At 49.7% G+C, this 21,040-nt stretch overlaps 1 protein-coding gene across 1 annotated transcript in view; it reads right to left on the bottom strand.

Annotated features, from left to right (window-relative positions):
- Positions 1 to 21,040, bottom strand: part of LOC119132258 (protocadherin-16-like) — a 56,237-nt gene that overhangs the window by 6,699 nt on the left and 28,498 nt on the right. Inside the window, exons 3-15 of the mRNA XM_037267360.1 lie at positions 9,580 to 9,768; positions 8,870 to 9,101; positions 8,560 to 8,796; positions 7,392 to 8,420; positions 6,683 to 6,870; positions 6,504 to 6,600; positions 6,244 to 6,401; positions 4,256 to 5,105; positions 2,397 to 2,636; positions 1,883 to 2,008; positions 1,193 to 1,402; positions 209 to 1,075; positions 20 to 133 (exon numbers count right to left, since the gene is read on the bottom strand). Coding sequence (XP_037123255.1) covers positions 20 to 133; positions 209 to 1,075; positions 1,193 to 1,402; positions 1,883 to 2,008; positions 2,397 to 2,636; positions 4,256 to 5,105; positions 6,244 to 6,401; positions 6,504 to 6,600; positions 6,683 to 6,870; positions 7,392 to 8,420; positions 8,560 to 8,796; positions 8,870 to 9,101; positions 9,580 to 9,768 — 4,537 coding nt within the window. The remainder of the gene's footprint in view (positions 1 to 19; positions 134 to 208; positions 1,076 to 1,192; positions 1,403 to 1,882; positions 2,009 to 2,396; positions 2,637 to 4,255; positions 5,106 to 6,243; positions 6,402 to 6,503; positions 6,601 to 6,682; positions 6,871 to 7,391; positions 8,421 to 8,559; positions 8,797 to 8,869; positions 9,102 to 9,579; positions 9,769 to 21,040) is intronic.

The raw sequence follows: 21,040 nt of genomic DNA on the forward strand, positions 1-21,040 counted from the left end.
TTGGTACTCGTCAACGTACCGGTAACCGTGTTGATTCCGAAAGACTGCAAGGGGTTTCCGCTGAAAAGACTGTAGCTGACCCCACTTTGAGAGCCGTCTGGGTACTGGGCTTGGGTCTGCGTTACCACTGTGCCTACAGCAAAAGAAATCCACATCCAAAGTTAATACAGAGCTTTACTTGGGGAAAATCATCTTTGACCTCCCCTACCTTTTGCAGCGTTCTCCTGCAGACTGACGTCTCGCGCCGTGCGAGAGAAGCGAATCCCGCTGTATGTCTGCTCCTTGATATAAACAATGACCACCCCCAAGGACGACTGAGCCGGGTTGCCCTGATCCATGGCCTGCACGATCAAAGTCCTCTGGCTTTGGGTCAGAGACTGCAGCTTCTCGGTGGCTTGAATGGCGCCTGTCAGCGAGTTGATGGTGAAGCCCCTCACCGGGTTGGCAAAGCGATAAAAGACCGACCCGTTGGCCCCAAAGTCTTTGTCCTCGGCCCTCATGGTGGCCAGTATTCTTTGGTTCGACAGGCTGCCGGCGGAAATGTTCAAAATGAGCGGGTCCTGAATGAAGAAGGGGGCGTTGTCGTTGACATCCTGGATGTGGACGGTGACCCGGGCGGTGGCGTTGCGAGGGTCGGAAGGTGACGAATCGGTGGCGCACACCTCAAAGGTGTAAGAGGCCGTCCGCTCTCTATCCAGAAGCGCCGCCGTGATGACACGGCCCGAGTTCTGGTCTACGATGAACATGCTCTCGGAGCCCCGGCTCAGGAAGTACACAACCTGGCCGTTGGGGCCCTCGTCCAGATCAGCGGCTTTCACGTCCAGAACCAAAGAGCCGACGGGCACGTCTTCCGACACGTCGGCCGTGTAGGCGCTGCTGCTAAACCGGGGGCTGTGGTCGTTGATGTCGCTGACGCTCACCGCCACCGTGGCGGTGCCGCTGCGGGGCGGGTGGCCCTGATCCCGGGCGACCACCGTCAGGGTGTATACGGCTCTCTTTTCCCGATCCAGAGAGCCGGAGGTGGACAGGGCACCGGATTGTCTGTCCAGGTGGAAATCTCCTGCTGGGTCCCCAGCTGCAAAGACAGCAAAGTCAAGACGAGGAATACCAAAAGCTGACACAAATCTAACGTTTATCCTAAAAGGTGCATTGGCGACTGTGGATCTCGACCGTGAAGGTGTAGAAGCCTCACCTGTAATTCTGTAGCTTATCACGCCGCCATCTCCCGCATCCTGGTCGGTGGCTCGCAGTGTGAAAAGGAGCCGTGGCTCCATGTTCTCCGGCACCTCGATGCTGTAGTACTGCCGTCCAAAGACGGGGGCGTTGTCGTTCTCGTCCAGCACGCGGACCCTCACGGTGGCTTTGGCGTAGTTCGGGGGAAGGCCTCCGTCTTTTGCATAAACTGAGGCAAAAAAAAAAAAAAAAAAGCGTTTCGTGACTGACAGCAGCGGTCAGGCGAGAGAGAAGTCAAACACGAGTCGACGTGTCGCTCGGAGCCATTTACGAGAGTAATGAGCCCGCCGATGTCTAACGACTCCAAAATGTTTTGGTTCTGTCCATTCCAGTGTGATTGCGTTGTGTTTGATCAGCAGCTTAAAGGAAACACAAGTTGCTTTTTTTCCCCCTCTCCAACCATTTTACACAGTCTTAATATGACATACATAGAAAATACTTTATAAATTACAGCCCGGCGCACTGGCTGAACTCGGCCCACTTTTGCGGGGGCGGTTGCATCTCATGCAAATGAGCTCAAATGAAGCTAACAGGCATCACAGCGTGGGAAGGAAGGCCAGATTCCAATCCTGAACTGTGTGGCAGACTTGCTCATCGCGTGCGGCCAAACATTTTTGGGTGGACATTGATGGAATTCAGGAGGTGCTACCTGTGACGGTGTAGTACTCCCGAAGCTCTCTGTCCAGCGGCTGAGTGCTGGTGATGACGCCGGTCGCCGGGTTGATAGTAAAACCTTCCGCTGTGACGCAACCATACGTCACCTTCCCGTTGGATCCTTACGAGGGAAGGAAAAAAACGCTTTGATTCAAAAAACAGACAAAGATTCGTGCAATTCTTCATTTTCAGATGTTTCCCCTCCCTTATTTGTTTGTTATTGGCGGCCCAAGCGACTTAGCAACGAGGCTTTTCCAGGTGTCTGCGTGTCTCGTTGCGTGCCATTGCACAATGGTGTCTGGCGGAAAACTCGCATTGTTTACTCGGCTAATGACTTTTGGATCGAAACTTTATTTGCTTCTGAGTCAAGCGGCACGGAAATACACCCCCGCCCTGTGCCTTTATTAAATTAAAATCAAACAAAATCAGCACATGAGAAGATTGTTTGTTGGAGCGAGCGACATGGTTTGAACTTTGTTGTCTGAAATGTGCAGCGCTTGTTTTCTCACCTTGGTCCAGGTCGAAGGCTGACACGGTCAACACGGAGGAACCTCGCGGTTGGTTCTCGGAGATCTGCGCCTCATAGTGACTCTCCTCGAAGCGAGGGACTTGGTCATTGACGTCCACCACAAAGACGCGTAGCGGCTGGCTGGACGAGCGGCGGGGGGCGCCGTGGTCTTCTGCCACGATGGTCAGGTTGAAGACTTCCTGCTCCTCGCGGTCCAGCGCTTTGAAGATAGACAAGGAACCTGTGGGAGAGAGCCACTGGGAGATGATTTACTGTTTCTGCGACCGGTTCAGACCACCTCGAGTCAAACGGATGGCTGGACTTCCTGTCTTGTACAATGTTTGAACTTTGAGTCGTGACTCTTTGTGCAGGACAAGCATGAAAACATGTTGAACTCATCAGAGGCAACGAACCCCCCCCCCCCCCCGCACGCAGAAAGTGTGAAAAGTTGCCGTGTGAGGTTGGGATAAAAGAAGGCACACACGCAGAGTTTTGCCTACCTGAACGCCGGCTGCGCTAGCAGCTTGTAAGCGTCTGGCCGCAATTTACGAGATTTTCCACAGCATCGCACGGCGGCCGTCCTTCGGGGGAGAAGCCGTAAACACCAGTTGGCTGGAGACACGCAACATCAAGGCCTGCCGTGCGCTGCGGAAATTAGGGGGCACTACGACTCTTTTGTTTTCATCCCTCAGATCACCGGCTGGCTTTTCAATTTGGCAACGTGAAAGAAAAGAGAAAGCCCACGCCGGTTTGTTTTGGATGCGCTCTCAGCTGGTTGTGCCTTTTAATCTGGTTCGTGTTGCCGCTTTGAATGTTTTCTTGGACTCGCTCCCCGATTCAGCTCCATCCCACTCGGAGCATTTGGGCTGTTTCTAACATCTTTTGGATGCGTTGCGGTGTTTTATTATTTTAAATGAGTTCATGAATTTCAATGGAATTAGCGCTTTCATTGGTCGTTAAGACATCAAGCTGCCTTGAGTTTCTAGCGTGGGGTGCATAGTGGCAAGTTTACGTACGAGTGAGGGGGCGTGGCTTTTGGTCAGATACTGGCAGGTATTGGCATGGAGGCTACGTTCAAGTTTGAAAACGGCAAACTCACCTTTGCGTTAGATTGTATTATTCCTACTAGTTTACCTGTGGTTTTGAATGACGGGTGTAGGGAGATTGTCAACACTTGTCACCAACAAATAACAATAATAACCTGGCGACGGACGGGCATCACGGGGCCCCATCCCGCACGGGAACTCCAGGGCGTGGGCGGAGCCAGACACGCGTCTCCAACCCCACAACAAAGGCCGCACGACTAAACAGCCCGAGGTCAGCGCTTTGACTAAGCGACGCGGTCTCACGCAAGCGAACGCATAAACACGCCAAAGCGATCCCCCCCCCCCCCTTCTCTAATGGTTCCCAGAAGCCCGAGCGGGAGGTTCTTTGCTCTTTCATGGATGATGCCGCTTTGTGTATATGCGTGTGTTTCATATTTGTCAAGCCCTCTTCTTCTGTCCGGCCTCCAACTCAGAGAAAGAAGTCACGAGAGGTAAAACAAGAGTTGCCATCCCCTCGCAGAGAATTACAAAACTGTTTGCGGCAATGGGGGAGGGGACGAGGGGGGGCATCTTCTCGTTGTTCAAAGGTGAACAAGTTATACAGCGCCCAGAGAAATTCTTCAAAAAGAGAGCCGTGAAATGACATGAGCAGGTGAACACATGTGGGCCGGCCGTCTGCTGGAATGGAATTCGCAGCAGGTGGTGGAAATATAAAAAGGGAGCAAGAGACGGATGTTCCGCTGCCAATTTGAACATTTCAGCAAAAAACATTTCTGCAGTAGTTCCCACATCGCATAAGTTTGGAAAACCTTACCGGTGTTGGGGTTGAGGCTAAAGGTTCCGCCCGTGTTGCCCGACTGGATAGCGTAGGTCACCCTGCCGTTCTCCCCTCGGTCCGCATCCCTGGCCATGACGTAGAGCGCCACGAAGCCCACCGGCTGGTCCTCCATCACGCTCACCGCCGCGGGCGAGACGAACACCGGCGGGTTGTCGTTCTCGTCCGTGACGTAAATCCTCGCCGTGACCGAGCTCCACTGCCTCTCGCTCGCGTCCGGGGCCGAGTCCGTCGCTTTAACCACCAAGATCAGACCGGGGTGGACCTCGTGGTCCAACTCTCGGTTTAAAGTAAGAACCCCGGTGGAAGGGTCCAGGGTGAGCAGACCGGGTATGTCCGGAAACTGCCGGAGGATGGAGTAGCTCAGGTCACTATTGGGCCCGCTGCCGTCTTTGTCTGAGGCCTGGAACGTGAAGACAGAAGTCCCCGGCCTAACGCTCTCCGAAATGACCACCGTGACGGGGTCTTCGGGGAACTGAGGGGCGTGGTCATTGCTGTCCTTGACGTTAATGTCCAGGTGGACCAGGGTGCTGACGGGCGGAGCCTGAGAGAAGTCGTCCACCTCGATTCTCAAGGCGTAGTGCGCGTCCTGCTCATAGTCCAGAGGCCGGGCCAGGTAGACGTCTCCGGTCGAGCGGTCCACCACAAAAGTCCCGTCCCTGTCGGTGCCCCCCACCACCATGTAGGTAACCTGGCCCTCCGCCGGGCTTTCTCCATCGTGAAGGCGGACGGAACCGACGACTGAACCCGGCTTGGCTTCTTCCTCCACCGAGTTGAAAGCCATCGAATGCGAGTTGCTCTTTGAAGATGCTCTGCTGGTGCTGAGAACCTGCCATAAAAAAAAAAACCATACATGAGGTCTACATGAGGGGCCGAGAGCACGAATCCAATGTTCCCCTGACAAAGCAAAGCCGGTGGCAAATTCTAATTTCATTTGGTACGAAACCAAAAATATGGTATGGATTTTGAAAGCGCACAGAAACAGATTTCGTGCACTTGCTGGCGTGTGTGTTTGTGTTCTCGGGGGGGGAAATAAAAGCAGCTACAAGCGTTGCTGTTGTTGTTATTGTTGGCTTTTTTCTTTTAAATGGACTCGAATCACAGGCCGCTCACATGAAGCCCATTTCATTTGATACCCATGTTCAGTGTCGGGTAAAAAAACCACAAGCAGACTTTGAGATTAGGTCTTCATTTGTATGACTAATCTGTCGCAAGAGACTTTCTCCGGAATTTTGCATCACTGAAAATGGTGTCGGTTATTTTCAAAACCGCCGACATAAATCCATTTTCACCAAGACATACGCAAACATGAATGAGTTATCAGACAAACTAATGTTAATTTGTCGGGGTGATATTAGGGAGAGCAAAAGGATTTGAAAATGTAATTCGATTTTTCCACATTGGGAGACAGACACGGCATTGCATCATAGAGGAACCGCAGCGCTCTTGACGACATGTGACATGACAAGCTATAAATTGCTTCCACATTCGATGGAAAAAGTCAGCCGTTCCAACTACCAATGTTGACCGACTTTGAAAATAAAGATGATTAAAGGACGTAAAATAAACGCATCAGCAGGCAAGAACAACACGGCCCTGTTTAATCCGATTATTAAATAATTATGTCTTCAAATCTCAGGAAAAAGTGAGCTATAAATTTGTTTATCTGGCCTCTCCATTTTCCTGGAACCAATGTGTTCCTTCCTCAGTGTCAGCTTTCTCTTCTGGCTTCCAAATTAAAAGAAGGCCTTTCAAAATAATACGCCGAAAAATGCCTATTTTGCACTGCCACTCAAAGTAAAAGGGCGGCTACTGTGAAAAGTCACCGTGAAAAACTTCCACACAGCTGCCACTCATCACACAAAACAGCTGCGAGTCTATGATTCACGCCCACACAAAAAAAATCCCGTCACGGCGAGAAAAGCCCTGCACGTCCAAAGAGCGGCTCCCTCCGGCTGAGCTCTGACCTGGACGGCGATGGAGCAGGAGGAGCTGCGAGGCGGCAGTCCTCGGTCGCTTGCCGTCACCGTCAAGATGTACTCGGGCCGCTCCGAGTGGCTGAGGGGCGACGACGAGTGCAGCTCGCCCGTGTTGGCGTTCAGGAAGAAGCGCTCGGCCCTCGGACCTGGAACGTTACCGTTGGCGCGTAAAGAGTTTGTCATTGACTTTCAATGTATTTGAAGCTCAAAAGTTGGAACTGTAACTTGACTCTTTTCTCTTGCTGTACCTGACAAGGAGTAAAGTACGGTGCCGTTCTCTCCTTCGTCCGGGTCTTTGGCCTGTATGGTGCCCAGCAGAACTCCTGAAGACTGAGCCTCCGACACCTGTTCAGCCGCCAAATGCTTACCAATAAAGTTATGACCGTCGATCGGTTTGATTTGCGTGTCGACGGGTTTGCGGTATGACCTGGAAGGTGAGTTTTTTCCCCGGCTGGCTGTGGACGAATGTCGGGGCATTGTCATTGTCATCCAGCACACTTATAAAGACAGTACCGGTGGCGCTGCGCGAAGGCGAGCCTCCGTCCTGCACGACCACCACCAGCTGGTAGCTGGACTGCTGCTCCCTGTCCAGACTGGCCCTGGTGCTCATTTCACCTGGAAGACAAGTCAGGCTTCATCAGATCTCCCGAGGTCCAACATGCGCATCGTGCAGAAGCCGTTGAGACCGGAAAACGATCGCAAATCAAAGTCTGCCCACCCACAGAGTCAGCAGGCCAATTAGAGCGCAACGAGGTGCTGTCGCCGCTCTCTGAATTATTCACTGTGGCGGGGGAAGATGCAATTTCAGCTTTAATTGATTTGATTTCTGAATAATTCAAATGTTCTGTGTTGTCATAAATGTGTCATACCCAAAGATTTGCATCTTTGATTTGCAGCCATCCTCCGAGAACTCCAGCAATTGGCCTGGTTGTGACCTGATGTTATGAAATGATGATGGGAGGGGATTTCTGACAGCAATTTAAGCGTCTGAGGGCATCAGAGTGAAATCTAGTAGCTCCGTCAGGAGCTCGGAATCCGTTCCTTCCGCTTGACAAACACGCTCGACGGCTAATCGCAGACTGGAAATGTAAGCCGTTTATTGACTGGCGACAAGTGCGAGGTGCGCGCCATCTAACCTGTGTGCGAGTTGATCTGGAAGTTGCGGTCGGGGTGCAGCAGACGATAGCTGAGGCGTCCGTTGGAAGCGCTGTCACGGTCGGTGGCCAGCACGCGACCGAAGCCCGTCCCCGCCGGCAGATTTTCCCTCACGGCCATGAAGACTCTGGGCTGCGCCAGTCGAGGCGGGTTGTCGTTCTCGTCCGTCACCGATATCCTGACGGTGGCGCTGCCGGTCTTCTTCAGCTGTCCGTGACCCGCGCTGGCCAGCACAGTGAGAAGATACATGTCCTTGACTTCTCGGTCCAGGGCGCTCTTCACAAAGAGCCAGCCGCTGTCCGAAGCGATGCCGAAGCCGGCGGCGTCGCCGTCCGGCCGCAGGTGATACGAAAGAGGACTGAAGTATGCGGAACCCGATGTTTCTCTATTGAGGGCCCGGACCCGAAGGAAGCGCGTATTGATGGGAGTGCCTTCTTTGAGCTCCACCCGGTAGCTGAGCGTGTCAAAGATGGGTCCCTGGTCATTTTCTGCTTGGACGTGGACCACGAGCATGAAAGTAGCGCTAAGCTGAGGCACTCCGCCGTCTTTGGCAATTACTCGGAGATCGTAGCGGGGGACGCTCTCGTAGTCCAGGGGCCCTACCAGTCGGATCTCCCCGCTGCTGCGTTCGATGCTGAAAGCTCTCTGGCCGCCGCTCGGAGAAGACAGATCAAAAGACAGTTGGCCGTTTGCGCCGGAGTCTCTGTCCTCGGCCTGTACGCGGTACACCGCCGTCCCCATTTCCGTTCGCTCCGGCACGAGCAGCGACTCGGAGGACGAGGGAAGGAACACCGGCGGGTTGTCGTTGACGTCCTGGATGGCGATGTGGACGCGGGTCTGACCAAAAGCCGGCGGGTTCCCGGTGCGGACTTGCACTTCCAAGTCGAGCGCCGGCCGGGCTTCGTGATCCAGGGACAGACGGGTCCGTAGGGTTCCGGTGTCGGCATCCACTGTAAAGTATCCCGTGGGGTCCCCGGAGCTGATGGCGTAGGCCATATCTCGGGGGAGGCCTGAAAGCAGAAGTTATCATTTCCCCAGAGGTGGAAGCAAAGATTTGCCAACTGGCAGAGTGCCGGAGAATGTCTAAACACAGTTGTCAAATGGACATTCGGAATCATTCTGAGGTGAGATGGATCATCTGGATCATACCTGTCTTACGTTTGGCTTGGACGCTACCCACGACGGTCCCCTGCAAGACATCCTCGGAAACTGCAAAGTAATACTGAGCTTGTTCAAACACAGGGGGCGCCACCGCACCCGCCGCCACGCTGATGTTGACCTTGGCGTCCACCAGGGCGGCCAGGCCTCCACCGTCCTGGGCTGAGATCACCATCGCAATGACCGAGTTGGCCTTGCCGTGGACGGAGCGGGAAAGAGAGATCACACCTGCGCAAACAAGATCGCCATCGCACGTTGAATGGATTCCTTGTGTGGAAAGTCGACGTTTGGATGTACCAACCCGTGTCTTTGTTGAGGGTGAAGTAAGGGGAAGACCCCCCTGACGCAGTTTTGTACGTAATCCGGCCGTTTTCCCCCGAGTCTGGGTCGTAGGCGATGACTCGGGCCACCGAGGTCCCGGGAGCGCTCTGCGAGCTGAGACTGACGGCGTAGCTCAGCGGGTAAAAGGTGGGCCGGTTATCGTTGACGTCCACCAGGTCGACCTTCACGTAGGCCTGCGTGCTCAGGCCCCCCTGTCCGAGAATCGTCTTGTTATTTTAGCGTGGATCGTATTAATGGGGCGGATAAAAGTATGCTATGTATAGAATGAGCTGGGAGAACGGGCCCGGCGGGTCAGATTGATGGCCTCCCGTGGGAGAGAGAGAGAGACAGAGAGAGAGAGAGAGAGAGAGGCCGGCCCGGGCCGAGAGGTCTTTTCATTTGCAGCGAGTACAATGCAGCCGTTTCATTTCGACCAGGTGGCAAAAAGAAAGAAGGCGGCCGTTGGAGCTAATAAAATATTACTGGCTGACAGCTGAGGCATTTCTCCCCCGCCCCTTCTAATGCTTTTAACGTGGCCGTCATTTGCTTTCATTTCTCAGCTTGTATTTTCATAGCAATAGCTGACATATCTGACGAGCGGGCGCTATGACCTGCCACGCCAACACGTGCTACGTTGCTGGCTTTATGGGACCGTTTAGTATCAACCTTTTTTTTTTCTCAAAGGCTCACCCCGTCCACCGCAGTAACTGTGAAGTCGTAGCTGCTCTGCCCTTGGTCCCGGTCCAGCGCCGCACGAGTGCAGATGACGCCGGTCTCTTTGTCGATGGTGAACTGGGAGTTGGTGGCGCTGTTCTGGCCCGAACTCAGCGAGTAGCTGATGGAGCCAAAGGAACCACCGTCCGCATCTGTTGCCATCACCTACCAAGACGGACCAAGAACGATTATCGGATATTTGAAAGTCAAACAAGAATATCGGAGCAGGTGCCGTTTGAAAGCATTTTGGACTCTTTCTATTTCGTCCATCCGAGCCAAGCGGGCCTTCTGGCGGGATGTGGGTTCTCGGGGAAATCAAGCAGGATGACTTCCCCAGACACCGGGAAGAATGCCAGCAAAATGGCGTCTGTCTACAAAGGACACTGGCGGCGGCGGCGGCGGCGGCGGCTGCGGAACAGCTCCGTACCACACAGTTCGTTCCAGTGTGGCGCGTTCTACCCTGTAATGTCCCGCTTGTGGAGTGCTTTTAATAAGAGCGCGCTATCTACAGAGGGCTGCAAGTCGTAAAATTAGATGACGAGCCGTCATTGACTGCAGGGAGGCCTCTGGGGAACCGCCACCAAATAATCATTTCCAAGTGTTGGCTGCGGACGGAAGCCCAATGGAACCAAATTATTAAGATTAAACCTGGCATGCTTATGATTAGCTCCGTGGAGGTGCTTATGTTGTATGTACGGTACGGAATGCAAAGCCTTAAGAGCACGAGTGGAAATGTCCGTCTGTTGGCATTGGTCCCAAAAAAGCAACAGGCAAAAAACAGAACCTGTTGCTACAATGTCCAAACACCTGGAAAGTCATCAGGAGAGCGGCCAAGGAAAATAAGGTTCATCATCTCAAAGCAGACTCAAACAAAAGTGAGTGTGAGCAAAATCATTCATGTGAGGCGATGAAGGCTGGGAGGGGGGTGGGGGGGGGGTGTCGAGGAGGGGGCTCGGGGGGCAGCCGTTCGGGCTCCACTCTGATGTTGGAGCAGCAGATGGGAGGCGCGCCTTGTAACTCTGAACAGAGGACGACTGGTGTGGAGGAGTGAGCGCGCCAGCCAAAGAGAAGGATCATAAAGCACAATAGGAAAGGGGGAAGGAAGGAAGCAAGCAAGCAAGCAAGCAAGAGCCATAGGAGGCAGCCAGCTACTCCATCTTTAACGCACACTTGCACTTGAACAAGTCAGCCTGCAGCGCTACCTGCTCCTTTTCTCTGCCCTGCCAATGGAGCAAGTTGAGGTGAAGAATGTGTCCAAATGTTTATGATCAGAATAACGGACACCTTGATAGCACTCAGGAATTGTTTTCCAATTTGCCCACAAGTGACCCAAAACCTGCGCAACTTTCATCACGCTATGAAATGTCCAGCATGACTTGCATGCAAAAGCCTCAAACTTTCACTCTATGTTTGGATCAGCGGTGAGGACAATATGTTCCATGTGTTCGGGGCGAGACACGTCACAGATAACGCGGTGTACATTTGCATAAATGGCGGCGACCGCTTCCAGCCAAATGCCCCAAAGCTATCCTTTCCATCGGTAGCTTTGGCGGCGGCGGTGGCGTCTTCCCTCCAACAGCCCTCCCACGCGAGACCACGTGAGGTCGTATGCAAATGAAAAAGCGCCATTGGAAAATTAGCCAAGCCGCAAAAGGGAGTCCAATAAAAGACAAGCCTTTGGCCAAGTCTGGGGAGAGAAAAAAACGAATAATCACTCTTGTCACTTCCCCTTTGTCAACTTCAAGTGTGTTGTGGCAAAAAAGATTTTGTAAAACACTGAGAAACTACAAACAGCTTGCAAGAACACAGAGATTATTACAACCAATTGGAGCTGGGCATTCAAAAATGAAAAATAATGTCATGGATTGTCTTTCTGAATTTTTGGACATTGTTCAACCAATGTGAAACATTAGTGAAGTGAAGTGAAATTTATTTTTGAACATAAGATCGACCAAACACAAAATCCTTTTTTTTTTCTTCACATTTTCACATAATTTCATGCCACATAAATCAACATGTTCAAAAAAGGAGAAGGAAGACGCTATTGCTTGTTTTTTTTCCTACCCCTTTTATACATCAACCTTCTCAACATGGTTGCTAATTAGTTTTTTTTTGAAGTACAGAAACCTGATTTATCGGAGGAAGATCATTTTAGAAATGAAAAGCAGTTTATACAATAATATTCTGGAAAGAAAAATAAATAAATAAGATATGGACTATATAGCTGAAAACAGACAGGCAAAAGATTTCAAATACTTAGCAGTATGTTTATTAGTTCTTGTTTCACTAGGATGTCCGATGTCGTTAGTGGGCACATAAAAGTGTAAAAACTCTGAAAAGCAGCTAATAAAGTTGGCCTATAATTTCCGAAGGAGGGAAAAAAAAAAAAAAACTCCATCCACCACTCAGGCCTCTTTCGGGGGCCCCTTTCTCCAATTTCAACTCTTTGCACTTGAACGTATAGGCTCTATGCAAACCTTTCTTTGGATTGGATTAAAAGTTGAAAAAGATGGCGACGTAATCTTGAGGTTTTCTCACCACACTCGGCAGACCATGGGAGCCGTCTTATCGGGCGCCGTTTGGTAAAACGAGCTGACGGAATGCGACCATACGCTGCGGTTCTCGACGGTCCGCTAAAGAGAAGCACATTGGTGGGACTCGCGTGTATATTTATCTTCAATATGCTGAAATTGATCAAGGAGCCTGACACGGGAGAAAAAGAAAAAAAAAGCTGACCTTGCATCTTCTCGCCTTTTGCACTTTGAACAGTGTATCTTTGTCTATTTTGATTTTGAAGGATAAAAATGCCCATGATGTTCATTTGGGTTGGTTCCTTTGAAAGTGAGCTTCATTATGTTGGTTGGCGGCGGAATATTGGATGAACCTCTTGTACTGGATGAAATTGGATTGCATTTGAGGCTTTTTTGCAAAGTCCTTGAGGACGCCGCATCCTTATGTAGGTCACTCGGGTCTTGTTTTCCCAGGCTACCGTTGGCGGACCGAAGCGTGCGAAAGCCAACAAAGTGGGAGGTGGCAGAAAGAGAAGATGCTTTTTAATCACACGAGCGGCCCAGTCAAACAAATGGTTTCCACCGCGAAGGCCGGCCAATCAGGCAGGCGGCGCCGCCGCCTGCCAATCCAAATAGGCTGCAAAACGACGCGGCGCGTATGTAAATGTTTGCCCGCCGGGAGATTATCGAACGCATCAATCAAGGTCTCTTCGCAATCGGCGGTCCGAAACCTGCAAAGATCGGGGAAGGGATGTCACGCCTCGTCAGCTTTGTGCAAAAAAATCTCGCCGGCGCGAATCTTCTACGCGGTCACGGCTCAACCGGGTGCAGATGAGAATCGAGAGCGCATCCAAAAATACCCCATCTGTGAATCTCTTGAGGTTCAAATTTATGACGCTTTGCTTTTATCTTGCTTGGCTACCTGAAGGCAACGTATACCTGGGGAGCCACAATGTGGTTTCAATCGAAAAAAGCCCAAACTGTTCCAGTGTCCTTGGATGAAGAAAAGATGTGCTGACTGGTAAAAAAAATAGAACTAAAAAATGAAAAGACTCTGGCCAAAGACTGCCCAAGCCGCATTCACAGAACTAACAAAGTGCTGTCTCCACACATGAACATTTCATAAATGCTTTTGCTGTTTGTATGGAGGCTTTGGAAAATCTGCCATCAACAAGTAGCCAGCCCTCCCGTCATGAAAACAAACATCTAACACCAAGCCAAAGCTTAAAGCCAACCCCAAGCCCAGATTCACCTTACTCCAACTCCAAGCGAGCAGTCTGTCGAGCTCCAGCCTATTCAAATATCATATTCCACTCAGACGATGAAAAACAATGAAAACATCTCAGTCCAGAGATTGGCCACCAATAAGGGCAATCTGTTTGGAGGGTTCAAGTCATCATCATCAAATATCATGAGGTGACAGCTTCAAAGGACAGTGGGAGAACATGGCCAAGGCAGAAAAGGTGAGGCGGGAAGTGTGAGCTCCAAAGAAATGGGAATGCGGCCAGACGACAGCTTTGGGACTGGCACAGCTGCTGTAAAACTGCTGCGGCTGCTGCTGCTGCTGGCCATGATGTTCTGGCAACACTTCTGAGCACAGAAGGCCAGAGACCCCCTGCTGGCACGCTAAATCGCTGAAGGAGCTTGGACACGTGTCCAGCGCCAAGCCTCCAAATTAATATTTATTTGAGTGAACACACTTTTGGGCCAAGCTGAAGGTGAGTTGCAGGTTCTTTATCTATTGATTCCATCGAATTCAGGCTGAACATTTTTTTTGGAGGACTTATGTCCTGAAGTGACCATTGGCAAAAACCCCCACATTTGTTCTATTTTTGAACGATACATCTCAGTCGTGTGAGCAAAACCAAAAGGGTGGATTTTTAAGACATGTTATCATGGAACAGATTTCCGTCTATTAGCTGTCATCTGGCAATCGTTAATAACCGTCACGTCAAAGAGATTCGCCGTACTGGAGCTCGTTTTTATCTTTCGCCGGACCAAAAATGCTCGGATGAATGCTCGGGCCCGCAGAAAAACCACCAATGGGGGCGAAATGGATTTGGCTCGAGTCGTTAGCGTGCGGGTCACAAATGAATTCAGCCCTCCAACGCCGCCTTTGAACTCTCCGAATGAAGTTTTGACATCAGCTCCCAATTAGCCATTTGCAGAGCGTCTATTGTACGCGCTTTGCTAACGCTACGCAGACACTGCACCAAGTCACGCTTATTTACGCTCTTCATAATTACAGAACAAAAACAGCCCGTGTCAGAATCTTCAATGTCCTTGCATGACGTGAGCGGAACAATGAAGTCCAGATTTGCGGCGCTCGGTCTTTGTCCGTCCGTCCGTCGAAAACTTCCACTGCGAGACCGACGGGGACATTGTTGAGCGTGGCGTAAAAATGTCAAGGTCGCTGAGAATCTCAATCAATCTCCTCGCAAGTATGCCAAAGGATCTCATCCAGACCAGGGAGGAGGATTGCACATGATGCCAACAAAACAATTTACCGCTAATCATTCGTTAGCGTCGCTCACTCCGTCGCTCGGTAGGGCCGAGCCGTTCCGAATGAGCCATGATTATCTTGGCTTTTTTCTTGGAGGGAGAAAAGAAACTTCCTGACACGGAGGCGATGACTTTCTGGGTTCTGGTTTCCAAGTCAACATTCAATGTTTCATCTGCAGGAATGGAGCTGGCACATGTTAGCTTAGCGATGGACACAAGCTAGCAAGTGGGTGTTTTACTCGTGTTTCCATGAAATGTTCAGTCAGTTGGAATCAAGTTCCCATGGTCCACTCTTTCATATTAGAGTCACACTTATTTTTGTTGGACAGTAGCTGTCGTCTGCATTTGTTTTGTTGCTTAGGTGGTCCCAAAAAAGTTCCAGCCAGAATGCCAATAATGGCTCGTGTTAGCAAAGATAAAGACTAGATTCTCTTTCCGATTAGGACCGATTCGGATTGAACTGCAATCAAGTAAGGGTTTGTCGACCTGGCGAGGAAAGAAATACATTCCTGTTGACGGGAAATGTCAATAAAAACGATGGGGAGGGAAATAACAACACAGCGGAGGCCTTCAACTTTCAAGTTCTTCTACGTAAATCTGGCCAGATCAATCTCTTGCCTGACATCATTGTGGTGTATACTAAAACTGTTGAGAGTATCCCAGAACTAGAAGTCGGTCGTGCCAAAAGTGCCACAATCCCATCATTCTTTCATTTTAGTGTTTAGTCCTTGTCAAATTTTGCAGGGGGTAAAATGGCCGGTATTTTTTTTCTCCAAACATTTATTGGACATTCTAGTCAAACTGAAGTGTCTGTCTTTCATCCCGGCCTTCCATCTGGAGATGATTAGGCATCGAACCGTTTAAGGAGAGTAGAGTTTCACAAAAAGGCAGGAAGAAAGTGCTGAGCAGAAATCTCTTGTGCAACTTTTAAAAAACTGCAAGGATGGGCAGGGAAACAACATCCAGAACCGCTCGGGCATGAAATGCCATATTGAAATTATCTCTACATGCTAATCGAGCCTAAAAATGATCCGATAATGATGACAAAGCGCCGACTCGGGACAAAAGAGTGGTAAAATCATAATCAAGAGCAATATTTGATGTTTCGAAGAAGCTTTAGACTTGTTTGAAAAATAAACAAGGCTGAAGCCCCCCACCAGGGCAGGGCGCTGGGTCGGATTTGCGAGACGTATTAACCCATCGGCCACCTGGAAAGACGGAGCGTGGTTCGTCGTAAACTGGCAACCAGGCTCCTGCTCGAGACATTTGCCTGTTTATTTTCAAGGGGTCAAACAGGAGACGCCGACCTGCCGTTATTTTTTTTACGCCTGCTGATTGCTGTTCCGGCCGTTGACGAAAGAAAACAAAGAAAGAATATTGCCTATTAGAATTATTACTATTAATTAGAATAATCGTGAGAATTCTGAAACGACAAAGTTGCCCAGCGGCGGCGTTTTGACTTTCAACATGTCTAGTAGCTTGCCGTTGTCAATCTAAAAAACACATGTCTTCATTTCTGGGGACACATCGCAAGTAAATGCAAAAAACATGCTTTTGGCCAGGACATAAAGTGGCCTTAGGTCACACGGGAACCCCACAGGTGTCGTTGGGAGATTTCGACGCAGGGCGAAGAGCGACGACAAAGCCGCATTTAGCACCGGGAGATGCACTATCAAGTTTAAAAGTGAGGGGGAGGGCCATTTTAAGGCTGTTCAAAATATCAAACATATATATCCTCGTGCAGTCCTCTCGTACGGACACGAACCCTCGGATTCTTGCTAGGTTCCTGCCACACTGATGTGGTTTTGCCTCAGCTTCTTCCCCCAGAGTTTGATGGGGGCGGGGCTTCCATACTCAGCACAGATGCGCTTGCAGATCCTGATCCCATCCCCGTTCCCAAAGCTCCCAGAGCTCACTTGATAAATTGGACGCAGAATATTCATCACTGCGAGCAAGGTGTGAGGCATGACTGCAGTGCAGACTCCAGAGTCCGTCCATACCTGCAGTCAAAAAGCCTCCGCCGGAGGATTGAACTGCCTGCCTGCCTGCCTGCCTGCCTGCCTACCATTCATTTGTACGTTTTGACTTTCAAAGCAAAGGCGTGCTTTCATCCTATCATCTTTTTCAATAAGAATGAGAAACACACTGCACACATGCAATGTGAATCGTCTCTCTTCTCTGCACGTATCGCGGAGAAGATCTTCTCATTCCCACTCAGCATACATGAAAGAAGACTGCCAACGCTTGGAGCCACACGGGCTTTGTTGCTAGATTTGAGGTCAGCCTTGGGAAGGGACGACGTGGACGGTGCCAAACGTGCGGCGTGGCAAGAGCCAGACTCCTCTGAAGCTCCTCCACGCTTAATTTACACTGACAGTCTGGTCCTAAAGAAACGGCAAAACATCATCGCTCGTTGGCCTTCGTTCTTCTGACAGCCGCAATTGGGACGAGATTTACGCAGCGTCAGTCACATTTTGACATTTATTGCCATTGCTGTTTCATTCTTGAATGTTGGGAAAGAAACCAAAAAAAATCCAAATAGACACCCTGGGAAGCAAAAGGAGGTTGGTGCATTATGAAGAAACGGAGACTCAACTTTGCTCGTCTCCGAGGACGTTTCCACGCAAATAAACTCCAAACGGGAAGATGTTCTATATTTGCAGCAAGCCAAGCATGAGAATGTTTTACAATCAAACAACCAGCTATAAATTACGCATGAAATTACATCATAAAAAAAAAAAAAAGACACACACACACACACACATCACAGGCAGCGTGCAGAACATGCTAGTAAAACTGCAAAAGGCAAGTGGCGCTAGAATTTGATTGAAATTTAAAAGCTCGGCTTTTTTTCATTTTGGCTGCTTGTTTAAATTAAAACTCCAGCTTGGACTGGCACTCAAAATTCCCGTTTGCAAAACGTGTTGACTTTATTTGAGTGGTTTACTTTTGGTGCATTACCATCAGTGCCCAGAAGATGCCGGTCATTTACCAAGAAAATGTTTGCCAACTGCTTAAAGAAAATAAACACAAGACACCTACAAACTGTTTTAAGCTATGGAAAAAAAATCACGAGATACACGCAAAGCGTACGTACGTGGTTTTTGCCTCACATCGCATTTGCGAGTCCCCGCCCGCGGCAACGGCTGCTCCATTTGCAGCGATGGAGTTGACAGACGTGGCTGCTGCTATGATGTAACTTGGAGCAAATCAAACCGCTGACGGCACAGCGTCACTTCAAGTTCACAGCGCGGAAGAATCCGAACAAACGGCCCCGACCTTCACGGGGAGTTTTGGATCTTGGTGAACGTCGACCAATCGGCCCGACGTGGCTTGACCTTTAGCACGCGCAACGGGAGGCGGGCTACGGTCCGGGCATCGGGCTCATCGGAAGCGTCCACGTAAACAGAGCCTGTCGCTGACTAGTAAACACCAGCAAACAAATGAAGACTGCTAAAAGATGGCGCCACCACAAGCGTCCTTCCTGTCAGACATTTACACCACAACATTTCAAACTGAAAATGGATGGAATGCGTGTCGTTCTGGCAGCGTGTTGATACGACAGGAGAGTTTTGGAGCCCGACAATGCAAATATTTGAAAACAAGTCGAAAAAACCATTGCGAAAAGACATTCCTCGGTGAAAATATACAGTAGCCGCTCAGTGCTCAGTTTCATGCTTGCAGTTTGTCACAAATTCACCAATTTGCCATTTTCATGATGACAACAGGCACACTTTTAAAAGTATGTTGGGAAAATGTTTACTATGAGGACTAACCAAAGAAAACAAAATAGGTCCCTTTATCCTAGACCTTAAACTTCGCCCTCCTGCAAAGCGGGTTAGGTAATCATGGTATAATCCGCTTCGCTAACAAAAACATTCAGGAAAACACACTCGTTCTTTTTACAGTCAGGACAGAAAATCATAAATGGACCTGTAGTTATGCTATATAAAAGTGCATCCTCTCTGTGAATGATAAGATGATTTTTTTGTTTTTTTCTGTAGGCCCCCCGAAAACTGGCTGTATCTCCTTGACGGGATATTTATTTAGCTTTGGGCCAAATATTTACTGTAGGTGATGGGCTAATTATATTTTATCTTGCATACATGTCGACTTTTGCTCCAAGTCGGCATGATTCATTCCAAACAATCCCCTCTCTGCGTATACATAAAGTAGTCGTCTCGTTTCTCCGCCGCGCGGCCGGAAGCCACGCATGGAAGACGGCGCCAAACTTGCCCATTCAGACACACTTCACATTGGCCAAGTCACTTACGTATCTGCAGGGCCATTGAGCTTTTCAAACGTCATTGTACCATTGTGATGCTAGCTGTTGGCGTCACGCTTTCCCATAACCTTTTTCTTCTTAGATTTGTCAACTTGATAGGGTGGCTGTTTTTCATTTAACTGGAACCCGATCGTCCAAAAGCCCCCGAAGATGCAATTAGATAATGCATTCCTTTCGTCTTATTTGGGTCCGAGAGAGAGAGAGAGCCTCGCGCAGCTTGCGCGCTATTGCCGCCTTATCAGCGCTTGTTTTACTAGCTCCTTGGAAGCGTCTCCCGGAGCAAATTGGACCCAGGAGTGGGCCGAGAGCAAAAAGAGAATGACCTCGGTCGGGGGAGGGGCGGGACCGCTGAAGGGGAGTTACCGTCGGTGGTCAGGTACGCCCCGGTGAGTCGCGGTTGTTCTTGGCCCGACCACGACAGTAAATATTATTCCAATCGTGCTGCCGTTGCACGCAAGCTCCTTTTTTTCTTGCTTTTGCAGGATGCACATGAGCTCATTTGAACACGCACTCTCCATGACCCTGACAAAGTACACCCCCAAATTTGACCTTTGAGATCATTTCATCCTGCAACGCTACGCTCAATTCCTGCCACTTGAAGAATTACCTCTTGGAATTTTAAGCGGGACACTTGACAAGATACATTTTATCATCCGCTTCGGAGGCTCAGGGAGCTGAATCGATCCCACGCCGCTTGCGTGAAGGTTAGCTGTCTGTACCGCTACGCTTTTGGCTAAAAGAGAGACGGAAGCTTGCGGTGGGTGATGCCGCTCAAGTTAATCACTTCAGAAATGCTCACCACATTAACTCATTCATTGATGGTTAGAGACGTCAAAGACGTTAACTGGGTTGGTAGTGGATGAGTTAAAAGCATTTCATAAATAAGTGAGTTGACTAGTGATCCACAATAGCCCTATTGATCCTTTTTTACAATACTCAAGAATATTTTTTGCTCTCTGAGATTTACAAGCCAAGGCTGTCGCTAATCGGCTCTAATGGGGCAGAAAGTACCACCCGACTAACATGTGAGGTCCCGGGTCGAAGGCCTTTCAAAGGGCCAGTTGGCCCCGACCTCCCTCCCGAGGGCTCAGTCTAGTCCTCATTAGAGCAAGCGGAGCATGATGGAAATGTACGGCGCCGACACCAAATAAATCACATGACAAGCGAGCGTAATCGTCTTTGCTGTTTTGGAATCAAGAGCCACTCGCAAGAAAGCGTCTTCAAAAAAGCCACAAGAAGAAGCAGGAAGTCAATTGGCAAAGGTTTGTTCATCAAAGAAGTCAAGTTTTTGGTTGGTTTTTTTTTTAAGCCGCACTGCACACTTATTTCGTGTACTTCCATTTACGGGCTTCATCGTCCAGAGCCCGAGCTGCCGATTCACTCCTTTTATTTCCACTTCAGGCACGTCAGAGCTAAGCCATTACTTTTGTTCAAAGCAGAGGCGCCCTGTCAAGGTACCGTGCTTCATCTTCACTCTTTTGTAAAAGCGTCTCTCTTTCTCGCTCGTCTCCGGAGAGAAACCCTCGTCATCACGAAAGCTGCACCTTCAGCTGGAATCCAAGATGGCTGACGTAACTTCATCGCCTACAAAGGCATTTCCTTCCACTTCTAGCATTTGCGTCACGCTTCTAGTACATACGTATACTGTATGTTGTCTACAAATCCAACAGCAAGAATCAACGATGATTACACGTCTGGTCGGCCGATGACCGCATAAACATCAACACTAAGCCTGCTAACTAACCAAGGGAAGGACGGAAAAAGCAAATCAACTTTGGGTGCCCATTAGTTTGTTGATTGGTGAGTCTTTTTGTCCTGGTCAACAAAAAGTATTAGTCTTTCAAATAAAGGACACGACACCCAAACAAATGATGCCATTATGGCGCTGGTCGGAAATAAATCCCACTTTGGGTCCTGAGGACAGATTTATCGGCAGGGGCGGACCGTGACGCAGGCTAAATAAAAGGGCCGGTCGTTGGGGGGGTCAAAGGGCACCGTTGCTCTTCCTATTTAGAACTCTGGGAGAGAGGTTCAATCCGTTCTTTGGTGCGGGGGGCCTCGACTTGCCGGAATTTTTCAAGGTCCCCTTAAAATTCAAGAGCGCTTCGACGAACTGGTCGTCCAGTCAGTTTTCTTTCAA

This window comes from Syngnathus acus, chromosome 13, assembly GCF_901709675.1.
Source record: "Syngnathus acus chromosome 13, fSynAcu1.2, whole genome shotgun sequence".
Taxonomy (NCBI): Eukaryota; Metazoa; Chordata; class Actinopteri; order Syngnathiformes; family Syngnathidae; genus Syngnathus; species Syngnathus acus.